Raw genomic sequence first — 13,611 nt, 5'->3', positions numbered from 1 at the left:
ATGGATAACTATACTATATTATTTTGGTGTTGAAACTGTCTGGGGTGGGGGCCCCTTCAGCCTGGTTCCTGTGCCCTAATAGCATGCCCCTATCACTTCTTCTTCTTTTTTTTTTTTTTAACACTTATTATGTCTATATTTACTTCATTTTTAAATGTTGTTACCCTGTAATAAAATGTGAATGATGCATATTAACTTACAGCCATGAAGAAATTGTCTCTAATTTTACATAGTGATTTACAAAGGAAATCAAGGGGAGGAAACCAATAAAATCAGTCATTGAAAGTATTGTTTCTTTGGCATCATTAATTGTAGAAAAGATTTCTTGGTTTTGACATCTTTCAGAATGTGAGATGTATGTACAGTTTTGGAGTATGTTGTAGTGTAGGAGTGAACTTTGAGAATCTGTGAATGATGATCATCAGCCTTTCCTAGGACTTGGCCCATTTCCACTGGCTTTTGTCCAGCATCTTTACATTGCTTATTGTGTTTTTCCTCTAGCCTGGCACCATATCGAGGGTGGTTTCCAGTTATCTCCAGTCTCTGCTGCTCCAATTTTGTCTATTTTTACACTTTTAATAGTCTCAAAGCAATCTGGGTCAAAGGTCAACGTTCTACTACTGGAAAAGATCTAGTAGTTGGATTCGTTGCAGGTAACAAAGTTTTCTAAGTATAAAATTTTTTTATATTTTAATATTTATCTTGTGGTTCATAATTTTCTAAGAGGTTATTTTAGCACAAAGTAATGCTACAAAGAATATAATTAATTTCCTGACTTGGTTCTGTGTGTGTGTGTGTGTGTTTGGTAAAAACATACAACATATAATTTACCATTTTAACAATTTTTAAGTGTATACTTCAATAGTAAGTTTATTTACATTACTGTGAAACAGATCTCCAGAACATTTTCATCTTACAGATGTGAAACTCTGTAACCGTTAGACAACAACTCCCCCTTATTCCCTTCTCTGACCCCATTCTTTCTGTTTCTACAAATCTGACTACTTTAGATGCCTTATATAACTGGAATCATACAGCATTTGTCTTTTTGTGACTGGCTCATTTCATTCAGCATGATGTCCTCAAGGTTCATTTATGTCGTAGGATGTAATAGGGTTTCTTTTTTTTTTTTTAAGGCTAAATAATATTTACTTATATGTATATACCACATTTTATTTATCTGTTCATCTGTTGATGGACATTTAGGTTGTTTCTAACTCTTGGATACTGGGAATAGTTGCTATTACGAACTTGAGTTATGCAAATATATCTCTTCAAGTCCCTGCTTTCAGTTCTTTTGGCTATATTCCTAGAAGTGAGATTGAAGTATCATATGTTAGGGGCTTATTTGTGTTGTTTTTTTTGTTTGTTTGTTTGTTGTTTGTTTGTTTTTTGTTTCGCGAGGAGCCACCATACTGTTTTCCACAGCAGTTACGCCATTTTATAATCCCACCAGCAGGGGTTTTTAATTCTCCACATCCTTACCAGTTCTTGTTACTTTCTGGGTGTTTGCTTTGATAATAGCCATCCCAATGATGGTGTGAGGTGATATTTCATTGTGGTTTGATTTGCATTTCTCTGATGAGTAGTGATGTTGAGCATCTTTTCATATGCTATTGGCCGATTGTATATCATCTTTGGAGAAATGTCTGTTCAAGTCCTTTGCCCATTTTTTAATTGAGTTATTTGATAATTTGTTGTTGAGCTATAGGTATTTTTTATATGTTCTGGATATTAGCCCCTTATGAGATGTATGATTTGCAAATACGTTCCCCCATTCTCTGTTGCCTTTTACTCTGTTATGTTCTTTGGTGCTCAAAAAAAATTTTTTTTTGAAGATTTTATTTATTTATTTGACAGAGAGAGAGACAGCCAGCGAGAGAGGGAACACAAGCAGGGGGAGTGGGAGAGGGAAGAAGCAGGCTCCCAGCGGAGAAGCCTGATGTGCGGCTCGATCCCATAACACCGGGATCACGCCCTGAGCCAAAGGCAGACACTTAAAACTGCACCACCCAGGCACCCCTTTTTTTTTTACTTTTTTTAAAAAAATTTTTATTATGTTATGTTAATCACCATACAGTACATCTTTAGTTTTTGATGTAGTGTTCCGTGGTTCATTGTTTGCATATAACACCCAGTGCTCCATGCAATATGTGAGTAGGACAGTTAGTTTTTAAAACTCAGTTGACATCGGGAGTATCATAAATAGCCTACTTACCTTGTATTTTATTTTAACTTAAGATGTATAAATACATACTTTTTTCTTTCTTTTTTTTTTTAATACATGGCCAAGGCATATTGGTTCACTGATGGGAATTTTGTGCCTTTTCTTGTACATACCCCATACCTATAAAGTTTTGCCTACCATTGTTATTGTCAGATTCAACTGACATAAGCAGGTTTGAGAAAATACGTATCATTCTCATTCACTTACATTTTTAGTGTTTTCTTGAGTATGTGAAAAAAGGTGCAATGGGTCTGTGTCAGTTGTGAGCCTCATCTGTTATAGGTCTTCTCGGAGAGATGGTGAGGAACTGCTGTTCTGAAAGCCAAATCTGATAATGTTATTCCCAGCTTCGAACCCTTTGATGTCTCCCACTTGCATATAGGATAAAGTCATGGTACCCATAGCATAAAAGGCCCCCACCATATACAGGATAAGAGCCCAACATACAAGATCTGCTGTGATACTGCTTACCTCTAGCTTGATCTCTACTGTTCCCATCCTCTCTTGGAAAACTGTGATTCCTTGAAAATGCCAAGCCATTTAATGACTCCATCCTTCTACAGCTACTGTTGTCTTTCTGATCTAGCTTCTGTGTCTGTCTGATACACAGTAACATCCCCACCTGCTGCCCCAAAGGAAGGATTATCCAGCCCACAGTCAAAATGTCAGTTATATCACAGTTGAGAGACCCTTGGCGAAATGTATTTTGAGAATCTGAGATTGAGAATCTGAGATTCTCTGATTATAGGTTCTCTCTTTTTTCTGAAAGTAAGAAATTCTTTGGAAATTACTTTTGTGAGTTTTAAATTTCTCCTCATAACATGTTTTCATATCTTAATACCTGTGCATTCTTAGAATTAGAACCACTTTTTCTTTTCCTGTTGTGAGCCTTGTCATGTGTTAAAATCACTGTAGAAATGAGTTTCATTTTCTCCAAGGAGAACTAGGAACAGTATAATTGTTATTCAAGTTCTGCTTGAGACTTAGAAATTTATTACTTATTGTATTTTCATAGGAAAAAAGCTCATATAGCTTGATACCTTAGGGAGGGATTTGGGAACAGAATCTCACAGAAAATTTAAATGAAGAAGATACTTGACATTTTTATGAAATTGGGATTTTTACCAGTAACTGTTTTTGAATGCCAGTGGTGTTATTGTTGACAGTTCATATTCCTTTCTTGACCTCCAGTCTTAAATCTGGTAAGGCATGTTTGTTCCTGTTGTGTATCAAGTTGCATTCCTTTATAGGGAGCCAAGTGGTTAGATTTATGACCTTGATCTGCCTTTTTCTTGTATCAATGGTCATTGCACTTATTTCATGGAAGTGCATACACGATTAGCATACTTCTTTTTTGTATTCTCTCCTTAACAGACTCACTGCTAATAAAACTATTTTGTTTTCAAGATTTCAGAAGTAAATAGCTGTGTCCCAATTATTCCTCGAATCAGTGAATAATTTCAGTGCATGTGTTCAATTACTGTTCATCTCTTAATTTTGATTCTGTTTTCTTATAAGTGATTTTTTATGAAAATGGGATCATTCGAATTGAAAGAAAAACAATTTCTTGTCATTAAGTAGGTAAAGTATTAGTTTTCCCATCTTAGAGGTGAAGTAACAGTCACAGCTTAGAACTGAAAAAACTTTCTACATGGGCTTATAAATAAGCAGACAACTTTCTTTATTCTTCAGCCTTATCCATCATATGTTAGTAAAGTTGGAATTCCTCATCATGACTGTAGCTTGTTTTTCTTCCATGAAATGATGTCCTTTGCTTCATTATATAGGTTCCAAGTTTTTAGTAAAGTTTTGGATCCCCAAATATTTTGAGTGTCTGTTCCCAGAACTCATAAAATTATAGTGGTTAAAAAGTACCTCTCCATCTATTTGGCTTAGAGGATGAACAAAGTACTTGAACTTTTCAGATAAAAAGCTTCAGAATATAAATGTTTTCCCAAGGATTTTATATTCTCTCCTTTAAATGATATAGTACACTTTTGTACTTGAGATTGTCCTTAGAATCCTCTCACTCTTTCAGTTTGAAACAGAGATATATATGAAAGCAGAATTTTAAATGATGGTTAAATCTAGGCTTCATTGCCTCTGAAGTGTTTTGTGGGTACTTACCTCTTGAATAGAGCATGAAAGGAATTTTGATTTCTAAAGAGTTTGTTTAATAGACAACACGTGTCATTTGTTTGGAAAGGTGTGTACACTTTGCCTGTCTACATTATCTACAGAAGCCTGTGATCTCTGTTTCTGAGCTCTCCTGTCCTCATCTGAAAAAAAAAAGTGCAATAGACTGCTCAGTAGTACTTTCTGTCTGATTTTTCTTGGTGTTGATTTTTCTGTCAAGTGATGTGTGCATTACATTCAATAGGAACACATTTTAAAGTCTGGGCAAGTGGGCATATATTGATATTCCATCTTGACCTCTGGAGCACTGGCACTTTTTAAAAATGAGACTAGCAAGAATCTCTAGGTAAGGCTTTTCCAGATTATGATCAATGCCTTAAATGACAATGCATGAATATAGTGAGTCATAACTAAAGATGATTCCTTGGTGTGTTATGTGACTCTTGAAAAGTATAATAAATACAGCTCATAAAATTTTTTGATAATGTTATTTATTTTGAGAAAAGTGTTCTAAGAAAGAGGTAACAAATTATCTTACTTTAGCAACTATATACAACAGATGCAAAAAACAGGATTTTAATCTCTTGGCTGTTTCATCGAGCTTGTCTTTGGTTGGATTTGTGTTTTCTGAATGATGAGTTTTGAGATTCCTTAAATCAAAACATTCTTTCTCCTGTTGTATTTAAATGACGTTTAGTAAAAGAAGATTTCTCTTCCTTAGGATTATGCCTCTTGGTTCTTCAGAGCCTGGCTAGAGCTAGATAGCTTGATGTGTAGTTGTTTGCTGAGTTTTTTCATTGGTTCATTTGTTCAATATTTAACAAATACTTATAGCATGTATACCGTGTGTCAGGCACTTTATTACAACTCTATCTGGTATTTTTTTTAATCATTCCAGGACTGATGAGGAATATTTTAATATCTCAAGATGGTGTTAACTTGGGATCATGTGTTTTCAAAAAAGAAGCACCTGGCTCATTGTATTGTTCCACTCTGAGGCAACATTGGGGGGCCAACATCCCCATCCTTAAGCTTGTAAGGATCATGATGCTTGCGAAGCTGTTTCAGGTGTTTTGTGATGGTTCATAACTACTGCTTGCTGCCTGCCTATCCTAATTCCCTAAGCGATGAGGAACTCTTGAGCCTCTAGTCCCTGGTAAAGCCCTTTCAAATGTCACCACTTTCTTCCACCTGTCACCCATTGTACCAAATCCATACTCACTTAAAACCGTGTAAGCTACTTACGTGAGAGTTGCAAATTGTTTTATTGGATATCGTCATGGACTTAGCATGTGATCAGTAAACCTTATTAAAACTGTTATTTTAAAAATTTACTTAGAACTAGATCAGAATGGCTACTTTAGATGCTATATCAATTGACAAATAGATTATTTCCTGTTATACAAATGTGGAAAGGTACTGCTGGCAGCCATTTTGCTATCAGCAAGACTTCTTAATTGCTTCTAACAGTGGTGGCTTGTGTTGTACCCTGTCACAGAGAGACACCTTACCTCAGGTCTCCCAGTAGGTCAGTGGCAGAAGTATAAATGAAACATTGGTACATAGCTTTAACATAAGACAGCAAAGCTTGCAAGGTTTCATTTTGCTTTCCCTTTGTTTCCTCTTTCTTTTTAAAGGAGTGGTGAATGTGTTGCTAACAACTCCACTCTGGGTGGTAAACACCAGACTGAAGCTGCAAGGGGCAAAATTTAGGAATGAAGACATTGTACCAACCAACTACAAAGGTATTATTGGTAAGTGTTTATTGGGTGAGTTCCTATTTAAGGAATTTATTTTCTCTCTGTGTCTGGAATTTATTGCCACGATAATGCTGCATATCAGACAGCCTCAAATCTCCATGTCTAACAGTAAACGTTTGTTTAGCTCACGTGTCTATGGATTGACAAGGATTTGACTCATCTAGGCTGGGATCAGGCTACACATATTCTTCTCTTGGTGATGGCAAAAGCACAAGAGGACACGTCTTGTAAAAGCCCCTGTTCGCATCTTGTTTGCTGACATCCTCTTGGCCAAACCCAATGTTGGGAGGTAGAGAAGTATGTGGTTCCCATGGAGTGTTGGTGGGAGGGGGTCAGTCTTTCTAAAGAATAATCTACACTGTTTCTTTTATTGTTGTCTTTGGATAAGGTTATCATTAATATGATGACTTTGAGCTTAATAATGCTACGTTACCTGGTACTCCTTTCCCACGTGTCCATCTTTGTAATAAGAATAGTGGTTTTCTTATAAGTCACATCTTAAATTATGGATCCCTGGGTACTGTCTGTTGTTGTCCTGGACTTTGCTGTGAAACACATGGGCTATAAGTTCACAATTCTCTGTAAGACAGAGTTCTCAGTCGTGGTGGTGGTGGTTACTTAGGAAAACCTGATGTTCTAATGCCAGATTGTCAGGAAGAGTTGCCTGTGATTTAAGTTGGTCTTTCAATAATGTGACTGTCAGGGTCTGATGATTATCAAAAAGTAGTTAGCTGATGAAATTACCCCAAACCATCATTGCAAGAAGGAAATTTTAATATAACCAGTATGATTTGTGTTCTGGGTACATTTGAACAAAATTCACATTGTGTTCTCCAGTTAGGGGATTGTAATCAAAAGTCCTTGATTTCTTGCTTAGATGCTTTTCACCAGATCATTCGAGATGAAGGAATCTTGGCTTTATGGAATGGCACATTTCCTTCGTTGCTGTTGGTCTTCAATCCTGCCATCCAGTTCATGTTCTATGAAGGTTTAAAACGGCAACTTCTAAAGAAACGAGTGAAGGTAATCCCTGATTTTGAAAGCAGCAAGTAATAATCTCTGACAGTCTCTTATTTGGGTTGATGTGGTTTGGTCTTTCTTTGCTTTCCAGCTTTCTTCTTTGGATGTGTTCATCATTGGTGCAATATCCAAAGCGATTGCGACCACCGTCACCTATCCCATGCAGACGGTACAGTCGATTCTGAGGGTGAGTGCTGGTGTTCTTCCTGCATTTGGTCAAACAACATTCTAGTACATGGTTTCTCTGTTTAAAGCAATGTTAATAAAGCAATAATGTAGTCAGTTGGTAGGCTATACTATTTTTCCATTTGTTTGATAATTGCTTACCAGGCTAGCTATCAGTTGGTTTCCTATTTGGTTTGGAACAAAGTTTACATTTGTAATTTCTTAGGCAACATAGTGTCTCAGAAAACCCAAATGTGGAAGGATGTTCTCTAATGACTTCAGGAATGTATAAGCTTGTTTCCTTCTCATTTAAGTTGACTGCTTAGGTTAACGGTACAAAATCAGAAGTTGATTTGTTTAGTTCATTCAGGAGGAATTGATTTAGTTGTTCTGAAGTACTTTTAAATTTCTGGGGTTTTTCTCCATTCAGTTATTTATTCATCAAAATATTTATTAAGGGGCGCCTGGGTGGCACAGCGGTTAAGCGTCTGCCTTCGGCTCAGGGCGTGATCCCGGCGTTATGGGATCGAGCCCCACATCAGGCTCTTCCGCACTGAGCCTGCTTCTTCCTCTCCCACTCCCCTGCTTGTGTTCCCTCTCTCGCTGGCTGTCTCTATCTCTGTCGAATAAATAAATAAAAAAATCTTTAAAAAAAATATATATTTATTAAGCACCCACTCTGTGAGGAGCTGGGTACATGTGGTGAGTAAAAATCATAATCCCTGTCTTCATGGAGGTAACAGAGGAAAGAATGAACAGGTAAATAAACAAAATAAAGAGGTAATTGTAAGTTGAGAAAAGAGCTATTAAGGAGGCGAGCTGCGTTCTGTGATTTGGTAGAGAGGGGCATGGTGTGGATCATCTTAGACAGGGTGATTAAGGATTGGGCTTCTCTGAGGAGGCGTATATAAAATCAAGACTTAAAGGAAGATAAGGACCCAACCGTCAAAGAACATTCTAGGTAGAGGGAGCATGATGTGCTAAGAGCTTGGTGATAGCTGGGAACTGATCAGAGGCNCAACTTTCTAAAGGACTGGAGGGTAAGCCATACCATCAGTATCTAAATCTTCATTATGGGCATGTTTGTTTTCTTTTGGGGTAGTATTTTCCCCATAATTCTCTGAAGTAAAAATTCTCATGCTCGCTGCATTGAAAAATATTTCTTATGTATGTATGTATTTATTTATTTAATTTATTTGAGAGAGAGAGCAGAGGGAATGGCAGAGGGGGAGGGACAGGGAGAAAGAATCTGAAGCAGACTCTGTGCTGAGCACAGAGCCTGACGTGGAGCTCGATCCCATGACCTGAGCCGAAACCAAGAGTGGAACACCCAACCGACTGAGCCACCCAGGTGCCTCGAAAAATATTTCTTTTTTTTTTTTTAATAGTAGAGTCAGAATTCAGATCTTCAGGTTCCTGTTCTTTTTTTTTTTTTTTAAAGATTTTATTTATTTATTTGACAGAGAGAGAGAGACAGCCAGCGAGAGAGGGAACACAAGCAGGGGGAGTGGGAGAGGGAGAAGCAGGCTCATAGCAGAGGAGTCTGATGTGGGGCTTCGATCCCATAACGCCGGGATCACGCCCTGAGCCGAAGGCAGACGCTTAACCGCTGTGCCACCCAGGCGCCCCTCGAAAAATATTTCTTATTTTCACTTACTTCACTGAAAAAGAGAAGGTTCATGCAATCTACATACTCGGATATTTTTATTACTGTATACTGTAAGACATTACTCCAACATAATTTCCTCCGCAGGTAGAAATTGATCTGTTTTTCTTCTTCCCCAGTTTGGACGTCACAGACTAAACCCAGAAAACAGAACACTGGGGAGTCTTCGGAATGTTCTCTATCTTCTTCACCAACGAGTAAAGTGAGCTTTGTAGATGTTTCACATTCTGTCCTGTCTTTCAGCAGCCATCTCTGCCAGGGAATGGCTGGATCTACTTAACTTGCACTACTCCCTTGGCAGTGACAGCCTAGAAACCTCTCCTTGCATGTTGTGTTCAGACATTTCTCATTTTAGGGGCTTAGTGCAATATGGCAGCATTTGGGGAAGTTATGGAAAAACTTCAGGTCTTTATTCTTTGTAACTTAGAAATATACAGAACTCCTTTAGAGAGGGAAGCCTTCTGTCATCTAATGTAGAGACTGTTCTGCCTTGGTAGTGCTGCTGTCACTGGCATATCCTGTGACCTCTCTCATAGATAGACATAAACAGATATAGAGCAGTAGTCATAGTGAGAAAGGGAAAGGGGCATAGGAAGAGTAACAATAATTATTGTAATGATGACAGCAGTGCTGATGATGGTACGAGTAGCTAACATTTCTGAGTGTTTGCTTTGTGGCAGACACTGAGCTCCGTGCTTCGAATAGGTAATCTCATTTAATCCTGACAACGGCCCTATGAGGCAGGTACTTTCGTCATTTCCCTGTATCATTCCATTTAGAGAATCTCAGAGGTGTCAAATTTAAGTCATGGGCCTCCTTTGAAGCAAAAGCTGCTATAACTTTATTACTGTTCCTAGATGTAAGATATTTTGAAAGTAAATAGATTTATTACAAAAACAGAATATGCTTGGGATTAAAAAAAATCAAAGATAAAGAATTGGTATATAAAAAAAAAAAAAAGAATTGGTATAAAGTTAAAACTAAATGCTCACCATACCAAGTATTAGCAAGAATGTGGAACAACCAGAACTTTCCTGTGCTGCTGGTGGGAAAATAAAATGGTCTGACTATTTTGGAAAGTTTGGTATTTTCTTCAAAAGTTAAACATACAACTACCATAGGACCTAGCCTTTCCTCTCAATTTGTATACCCAAGAGAAATGAAATATGTCTGTGCAAAAATTTGTACACAGTTATTAATAGCAGTTTTATTTGTGAGAGTCAAAAACCAGAAACAACACAAATGTCCCATCGTTGGGTGAGTAGACACATGAGTTACTATCTATCTACATAGTGGAACACTGCTCATAAGAAAGGACTTACTAACACATACAACAACATGGATGGATTTCAGAATAATTTTGCCAAGTGAAAGAAGTCAGACAAAAAAGAATTCTTACCGTATGATTCCACTTATATAAAATTTAGAAAATACAATTACAGTAGTCCCCCCCTCACCCGCAGTGTCCCTTCTCATGGTTTCAGGGATCCACAGTCAACCTCAGTCTGGAAGCAGATGATCCTCCTTCTGACTTATTGTCAGAAGGTCAGTAGGACCTAACACCAAGTCACAATATCTGCATCATTCGCCTCACTGCATCTCAATACGTAGATACTGACAGAGAGGGAGAGACCACATTCCCATAACTTTTATTACAGTATATTGTTGTTCCGTTTTGTTATTAGCTATTGTTAATCTCTTACTGTGCCTGTTTTATAAGTTAGACTTTATGATAGGTGTGTATGTATAGGAAAAAAGTAGGTGGTTCAGTACTGAAGAAGTTTCAGGTGTTCACTGAGGGTCTTGGAACATCGTCCCCCAGGGATAAGCGGTGGCTACTATAACCTGCTTCTTTGATGCAGGAGTTGACTTTTATGAAGAAAACCTTTTATTTTTTTTCAAACCTCTTTCCTTTTAGGCGTTTTGGAATCATGGGACTCTACAAAGGCCTTGAAGCCAAACTGCTGCAGACAGTCCTCACTGCTGCTCTCATGTTCCTGGTTTATGAGAAACTGACGGCTGCTACCTTCACAGTTATGGGGCTGAAGAGTGCCCACAAGCACTGAGACACCTCACACTCCACACTCCAAAAGTGCAGAAAGATGCTCAAGATGGGGGGTGCCTTCTGTGCGAAGGGAAGTGATTCTCTTTTTACTCTTGCTGTGTGCACCATGAGTTTTACCCTCACTGGCTGGAAAAGTGTCTAAGGGTAAACATGGAATATAGCCAGTTGGACCTGTCTACAACTTAATTTTTATGACTGTTGGTTGAGTTTTGTGGGGGAGGTTAATGGTCATAGAAAAAAAAATTATTGAAAACCTGAAAATGAAAGTTTGTGGGCGTTTATTGTTTTTCTTAAGGGAAATGGACTATTGCTCTCATGTGTAATCTTTTCCAGTTAAAATCTTTCTTAAATTTACCAGCTGTTCTTTTCCTCTGAACCCTCCCCCCAGATTCTAGGGACACATTTAATACCATATAATTCTTCTCATATACTTTTGTATGTTTTAATCTTGGTATTTTCCTCGCTAAAAATATTATGATTGTGCCGCAGGCATGACTTTATTTTTGTCGAGCTTTTATCCTCCTGCTTAAGGAAAGACGTCTTCTTTAGTACATGAGCTATTTATTTTGTGGGAGAAATGAAAATGATTAATCCCAAATGATTCTCTTATAAACTCTTTGTGAACATCACTTATTCATTAGTATTTGACATAATTAAAAATATTTATTTTGAATCAGCCTTTTCATTACAAAAGGGTTGAAGTTTTATGTTCATCCATACAAGCCCTATCAAGTCAAGCCCCAATAAACTGTTGACACAAAAGACATTTTAAAAAGTTGCCCTTTATTCGGGTACCATGTTGGGTTTACAACCAGCTCGTAAAAATCGTAGAACAGGGAAGAGGAGCAGGTATCTTATTTCAGCTCTGGAATATTCTCTCCCTTTACAGAGTCCTGGTGGAGGCTATCTCTTTCAAGAATAAACATCTGATAGAGGTTATTTCTACTCGGAAACATTTCTTATAGTCCTCCTACTTAAAGTGTATGCATCAAGCAGCAGCATTGACATCACCTGGGAGCTTGTTGGGCACTCGGTCCCAGACCTTCTGAATCATAGTCTGCAATTTAACAAGATCCCTGGGTGATTCATACTCACAGTAAAGTCTGAGAGACCTTAGAGCCCCTGATTCTAAGAAGCTATGATTGGTTTCAATGACAGAAACCAAGACAAAGATTTTTCTCAAAGGATAGTTGGACTAATGGATTAAATAAACAATCCCTGAGAAAACTGAGTGTCCCACGTCATCCTTTACTTTCACTTTGTAACACATGTGAAGGTGGTTGGACTCTTATTATGCAGCTAGGGGTGAATTTAGGCCCCTTGAGCCACCCAAAAAGCAAGCTCTGGTCATTTGAGAATAGCTCTTTGGGTTCCTGTGACTTAGTTTTTGTCCCTATAACAAAATGACAGGTTTTTCATTTGTAAGTCTAAATCAGTTGGAGTGAGAGAGAGGAACAATGAAGTGTCTATGAACTCTAGTATTTAGTTCAATTTTGAGAGTGGAAATTTCTTTCTCTTATTTCCTTTCTGGTCCCTGTGGTAATTTCAAAAGAGGTGATTATCAGGCTCCTGATAATTGGAAGATGGTTGTGTTGTTCTAGAAAGCAAGAATTAGGAGGGGCTAATAATCTGCGAACTAGACTGAACACTCATCCCCTATTGAAGATGGAGAATTGGCCCCATTACTACTTTTTATTTTACTTTAAGGTTTGTGTGTGTCTGTGGCAAGGCTTGGGTGGGAAGCACAAAACTTACTTTGAGTTTTATACAGGAGAATCATCATAAAGGTGCGATGTGTGTGCTTTTGTTGTTTTAGTTATGCAGTTCACTTTGGAAATTGAATTTTAAGCTCAGATTGGTATGTTAGAATAATTTCCAAGTCAAATTATAGTTAAATGAGATGTTTATGATGTGAAAATCTATTTGATGCTTCTTTTTTCTGATTTTATGAGCGAACAATTTAATACTGAGGTTTTATGCTCCCTATGGAAGCTTACAGACTCACTAGTTGAAGCTAGGTAATGACTCACCCTGTTTTGTAAAACCTTTGATTAATAATAAGTTATTTGAGAAAACTAAGGAGCTGAAATGTATACTGCAGAAATGGAAATTTTTGTTTTTGATTCTTCATGCAGTTTCTCTAGAATATGAGGATAAGAGCCTTTGGAGTTATATTAGTGTCACCACAGTAGAAAATTTAATTTCTGTAAGTATTTAATATGTGTTTTGAAGTGGACACTGATGTGTCTACCCTCGTTTATTTTACAATTAAGCTTGAAATGCAGAAGTAGGATTGACGGTAAGAACATAAGCAGTGGGAGCTAGAATCTGGGATTTTATTCCCAGCTCGACCGCCGACTGACTAGCACATTACGTCATCTCCTTTTGCTTCAGCTTTCTGATGAGTGAAGATAATACTCACTATCCACTCGAGAGGATGTTTAAGAGCTAATGATGTCAACTAAATCCCTTTATGATCTCCAGAGAGGGAAAATCTGAGTGCAACTTGTGACCGTGCCTAGATTTATGTAGCAGTTTCTCTTCTTAAAGCTTCAGCACTTTCTCGTCTTAT

At 37.6% G+C, this 13,611-nt stretch overlaps 1 protein-coding gene across 2 annotated transcripts in view; it reads left to right on the top strand.

The window, feature by feature from the left end:
• SLC25A17 (solute carrier family 25 member 17) overlaps nucleotides 1–11,712 on the top strand; it is a 33,955-nt gene extending 22,243 nt beyond the window's left edge. For both annotated transcript variants that reach the window (XM_002927023.4, XM_019807773.2), the window contains 6 exons: nucleotides 502–653; nucleotides 6,001–6,117; nucleotides 7,001–7,146; nucleotides 7,235–7,330; nucleotides 9,094–9,176; nucleotides 10,893–11,712. In XM_002927023.4, coding sequence (XP_002927069.1) covers nucleotides 502–653; nucleotides 6,001–6,117; nucleotides 7,001–7,146; nucleotides 7,235–7,330; nucleotides 9,094–9,176; nucleotides 10,893–11,040 — 742 coding nt within the window. In that variant the 3' untranslated portion in view covers nucleotides 11,041–11,712. The remainder of the gene's footprint in view (nucleotides 1–501; nucleotides 654–6,000; nucleotides 6,118–7,000; nucleotides 7,147–7,234; nucleotides 7,331–9,093; nucleotides 9,177–10,892) is intronic.
• The last annotated feature ends 1,899 nt before the right edge of the window (nucleotides 11,713–13,611 follow it).

This window comes from Ailuropoda melanoleuca, chromosome 15, assembly GCF_002007445.2.
Source record: "Ailuropoda melanoleuca isolate Jingjing chromosome 15, ASM200744v2, whole genome shotgun sequence".
Lineage (NCBI taxonomy): Eukaryota > Metazoa > Chordata > Mammalia > Carnivora > Ursidae > Ailuropoda > Ailuropoda melanoleuca.
Note: the sequence above shows the minus strand (reverse complement) of the source record. Positions and strands in the feature narration are given on the sequence as shown.